The 4,766-nt window shown below is 50.8% G+C and overlaps 1 protein-coding gene across 1 annotated transcript in view; it reads right to left on the reverse strand.

Moving 5' to 3' along the window:
* Positions 1 to 3,615: 3,615 nt before the first annotated feature.
* LOC125611870 (gamma-enolase-like) overlaps positions 3,616 to 4,766 on the reverse strand; it is a 2,068-nt gene continuing 917 nt past the window's right edge. Inside the window, exons 2-3 of the mRNA XM_048787563.1 lie at positions 4,039 to 4,287; positions 3,616 to 3,764 (exon numbers count right to left, since the gene is read on the reverse strand). Coding sequence (XP_048643520.1) covers positions 3,635 to 3,764; positions 4,039 to 4,287 — 379 coding nt within the window. The 3' untranslated portion in view covers positions 3,616 to 3,634. The remainder of the gene's footprint in view (positions 3,765 to 4,038; positions 4,288 to 4,766) is intronic.

Below are 4,766 nucleotides of genomic sequence, written 5' to 3' on the forward strand. Positions count from 1 at the left end.
GAGCAGAGGAGAGGAGCGAGAGAGAACGGAGGAGAGAGGGGCCAGGAGGGAGACGCGAGGGAGGGAGCGCGAGGCAGGCTGCGAGGGGGGGAGAGGGGGATCGGGGAAGGGGAGGCGCCGTGCGAGTTGGCCGAGCCTGAGGACTAGGGGGCCGGGGCGCGGGGAGGGCTTCGCTGTGGCAGAATATGGGGAGCCCGCAGGCCTAGTGTGGGAGAGGGCTGGGTAGGAGAGGTTGTAGATTGTGAAGGCAGACATGAGAAAGGCTGGAGAAGTTTGGGGGCAACACGGTTTGTAGCAGAGGTGAGGTGGGAGGAGTTTGGGGGATATTGAAGTGGAGATTCGTATAATAGGGTTAGATTGGAAAGATGGAGGGGCATGGGATCTTTGGGGCAATGAGGTGTGTGGCATGGAGAAGTGAAAGAAGCTTAGGGCGGAGGGGTTGGGGAAATATTTTCAGAGAGAATGAGATGGAAGTTTGGGGACTTGGGAAAAACTGAAAAGAAGACATATATAGGAGGATGAGGTTTCTGGAAGATGAATAAAAGGGTTGAGTAAAGAATTCGAGGCTGGTGAAGGAGAAGAAAACCCAGAGGAGATATCTGTGAGTACAGAGAAGTGAAAGCATGAGGAACCTTAGGGATGAAGGAGGAGGGACCAGATGCCTATTTCAGGGGAAGACTGGGCTAAGTGTGAAAGGAGGTGGGATGGCTGGATCCTGGAGATGGGAGCTTCCAGTCAGGAGGCTTTCCTTTAGCAGATAAAATGGGGAAGAAGGGGTTAAAATATTGGAAGAAAATAGAAGATAACGCCTTTGGTGGCAATATGGAGGGAAAGTCATTGATGGAGAAAGAGAAGAACTTGGAGATGGCAAGAGAGAGAGCTCTGAGGAAAATGACCGAAATGGGGGATGGCAGGTAGGTAAGGAGTATAATAGGAGTGGGACACCATCTCAGGCCCATCCATCCAGTTCATCTCCATCTTCCTTCCCAAGTCTGAAGTTATCACTAATGGTTTCTTAGGTCACCTGAAGGGTTCAGAGTAGACCTAGGTATCATGGTTCCCTAGGTATCATGGTTCCCTCTCCCAATTGTTTATACATAGAGACAGTCCCTACTACAGACCACAGGTTCTTCCTAACCCTTCCTCCTCCCCTGATCTCTAGGCAGTCTCTGACTCAGTGTGCAGCTATTCCTAGTCTTCAACCATGAAGCCAGCACCCCCACCAGTCTACCATCAGTGCCTTCTTCTTGGCTCCCTCCCTGGCCCCACACCAAGCAGCAACATCTCCTAGGACAAAGGACACCAGAGACACAGGGTGATTTTTGGCAGCTGAAATTGGGAAGGCCAGAAAAAGGGAGGGAGGCAGGCTGGGAAACAGGAAGAACTGGAGCTGGAGTGTGGATTGGGAATCTTCAGTAGCTTTCCAGATTTGGGGTGGGGGTAGGGTACTTGTGGGGCCAGTCCCTCTGGAGACCTAGGGGGACCCTGAACTGGCAGGCTTCCACTTGTCTTCTGGGAAGAAGGAGGTTGGCTTTGTAGCAACTCAGTAGATTTTTGTCTCACAATTCCTTAGGCCAGACTCAGCCAAATCTGGGAGTATCCAAAAGCTCTAAACAGATTCCAAAGCACTTGGGAACAAGGAACAGAAGTCAGAATGCTTCCTTGGCCTAGGAATGAATTCCCCTCTGAACTGCCCTAAATCTGTTGGCACTCACTTTACCACCACAGGTCCATCTTTTGCCCCTCCCAGGGCCTCCTAGAAATCAGGCCAGCTCCCTATCTTCCTATGCCCCTTTCTGTCTCTTAGGGCACTTTTCTCTGTGGCTCTGTTTTTTTTCTGGTGTCCATGAAACCTATCTGGCCTCCTTGACTCCAAGGCTGGCTAGGACTGTGGAGTTGGAACCCTTCCTCAGTGCTCTAGGGCAGCCTCTACTTCTTCCTTTTATCACCTAACTCCTCCTTCCCTATTCACGGCCATTGCTTTCCCTCTCTTTCTGCACTTCTCAGTTCAGTTCTCCCACTGGGCCCTGGCCCAGGCCCTTCCCAAATCCCTTCCATTCTGAGATTTTCCTCCCTTGTTTTTTAAACCACAAAGGCATGGGACAGGATGGTGACTTATAGGAACCTAAAAGAAAAATGTAGACATAAGGTAAGGGCAAGGATTATGAGAGTGGGAAGAGAAGCCAGGACCTACCCTCTCCAATTCCTTCCCTACCTGGGGGCCAGGCTCACAACTTAACTGCAGGGACTATCACACATACACACCCTCTACCATCCCTCACCCCAGCTCCCTCTCTGGCCCCAGTCCCCCACAACCCACTGGTCTCCAGGCAACGGCACAAAAGGAAAGTGGAGAGAGGGGCCTGGGAGGCCCAAGCTGAGCTAGCTGTAACCCAATCCAACCCTGTACCTGGTGTGGCGCAAGCATGTGTGTGTGTGTGTGTGTGTGTGTGTGTGTGTATGTGTGTGTGTGTGTGTAATTGCAATAACAGAGAGGTAACCTAGCAAAGAGGGAGGGAAGAAAGGACAGGTTAGCAAAGGTAGCTTCAACTATAATAATCCTAGCCAGCCTGGGAGTCACTGAGGAAGATAAGTTTCATGGACCCATGAGAAAAGTGGGAGGAGCCCCATGGGACATAAAGGGACCTAGGAGAGAAGCGAAAAATGAGATGCCCATATTGAAATTAAGAGGCACAGGCGAGACCAGGGCAAGAAGCTTTGTTTTGTTTTGGGTACTGGGGATGGAACCCAGGGCCACTCTACACTGAGCTACATCTTCAGACTGATTTTTGGTTTGGTTTGGTTTGGTACTAGAGATCCAACCCAGGGACATTTTACCACTGAGCTACATCTCCAGTCCTTTTTACTTTGAGACAGGGTCTCCCTGAATTGCTGAGGGCCTTCCTAAATTGCTGAGACTGGCCTCAAACTTGGAGTCTTCCTGCCTCGGCCTCACAGAGTCGCTGGAATTATAGGTGTGTGACATCATGCCCATGCATAAGAAGCTGTTTGAACTGAAAATGGCTGAAGTGTCAGGAATACAGGAATGAGGACAAAGGGACCTGGGCCCTGCTCATACACAACCAGAATCTTCTTTTAGCCTTAAGATGGGCAGAATGGCAGAGGGAGCCTGGGACCAGAACTTAGAGTAGGAGCAGACTGGGAGGCCCGCAAAGGGTACAACCTTGAAATCGCTCCCCACTCCACCTCAGTTGTGTCCAGTAGTGTCCTATAGAACCTTGACTCCCTCTAGTGGCAGTAGCTTTGTGTGTAGACCCTTCCTGAAGGGTATTGGGAGGGGATTTGTTCCCCAAGGTGGTCCTTAAGTTGAGCAGCTCAATGCTGAGGCTCCATAAGAGCGGGAAGAGTTATAGAGGGCCTCTAGTCACAAATTGACACCCACCTTACAGTCCAACAGCCAAAGAGTATGTTGATTACTTTGAGTTTACTAGAGGGAGGACTATTTCCTTGGGCCTGCCTCTGCACCCCTGCTACTATTTTTCCCTCCCCACGCCCCCATTTCGGGGACTGATGGCCATGAAGTCCTGTTCCACTTCAGAATCAGCCAGGATTTGGGGGAGAGAGACCCACCTGAGCCTATAACCAATCAATCCCACAAAGATCTCCCTCCAACCTACAGGCTGTCCCCACTCACCTGGCCTGTGCACAGCCCCACCACCAGGTCAGCAATGAATGTGTCCTCAGTCTCTCCTGAGCGATGACTCACCATGACCCCCCAGCCATTCTCCTGGGCCAGCTTGCACCTGTGTCCACATATCAACACTGATCCCCAGCCGAGCCCCACACAACGGTCATTCTCTCCCACTCCCAACCTTAGTCTATGTCAAGAAACACCTGGAGGGAAGTGTCTGGGAAAGGAGCAGAGAGAATCTGGGGTGAAGAGAGCAGAGTTGAGAGAATTTGTGAAGGGGACTCTAAGTTCCCTGCTCTTTTCAGCAGCCCTGGGCAGGATCAGACCAGGAGCATTTGGGATCCTATAAAAACAGGGGTCAAGTAGAAGGGCCAGTAGGCACTCACGCTTGGATGGCTTCAGTGACTGAGCCGATCTGGTTGACCTTCAGCAGCAGACAGTTGCAGGCCTTTTCTTCTACTGCCCGCTCAATACGCTTTGGGTTGGTCACTGTCAGGTCATCACCCACAATCTGGATCCCTACATTGGCTGTGAACTTGGACCAGGCTGCCCAATCATCCTGGTCAAATGGATCCTCAATGGAGACCACTGCAGAAGGAGTAATGAGGGGACTGTTGATCTTCCCCTGGTCTCTGCTTCAGGTAAGGAGACCCCACTTTGATCCCCTGAAATGTACAGGTCCCCTGGCTAACTAAGCCTGCTCATCTTTCTCCCCTACCCCTCACTAAAACAAGCCTGTCCTGATTCCTGTCCTGATTTTTATTTCATAAAACCTTCCCACAACCTCCCATTGTATTTTCCCATTCTCACTGCCAAGAAGCCCTTTGTCATTACTCATCTCAATTTTCCTTCTTCAATTGATGTCTACTTTCTCTTACTCTGTCTCAGGAAGATGGAGTCCACCTGCCCTTCACCCTAGGATAAAAGCCCTTGGAAGACTAGGAGAGGATAATTCAGTCCCTCCTCAGCCTCTTCTCCATTCAGACATCAGTCCTGACTCCATTAAGCATCCAGTTTCATCAATCAAACAGACTGAAAGGTGCTAGTTCCCTGCTAGGTCATTCACTCTCTCATCATCCTTGTTTCCTTCCAGAATCCTCCCCATGATCCTAGT

The sequence above is a fragment of the Marmota marmota genome, unplaced genomic scaffold, assembly GCF_001458135.2.
Source record: "Marmota marmota marmota unplaced genomic scaffold, marMar, whole genome shotgun sequence".
Classification (NCBI taxonomy): Eukaryota; Metazoa; Chordata; class Mammalia; order Rodentia; family Sciuridae; genus Marmota; species Marmota marmota.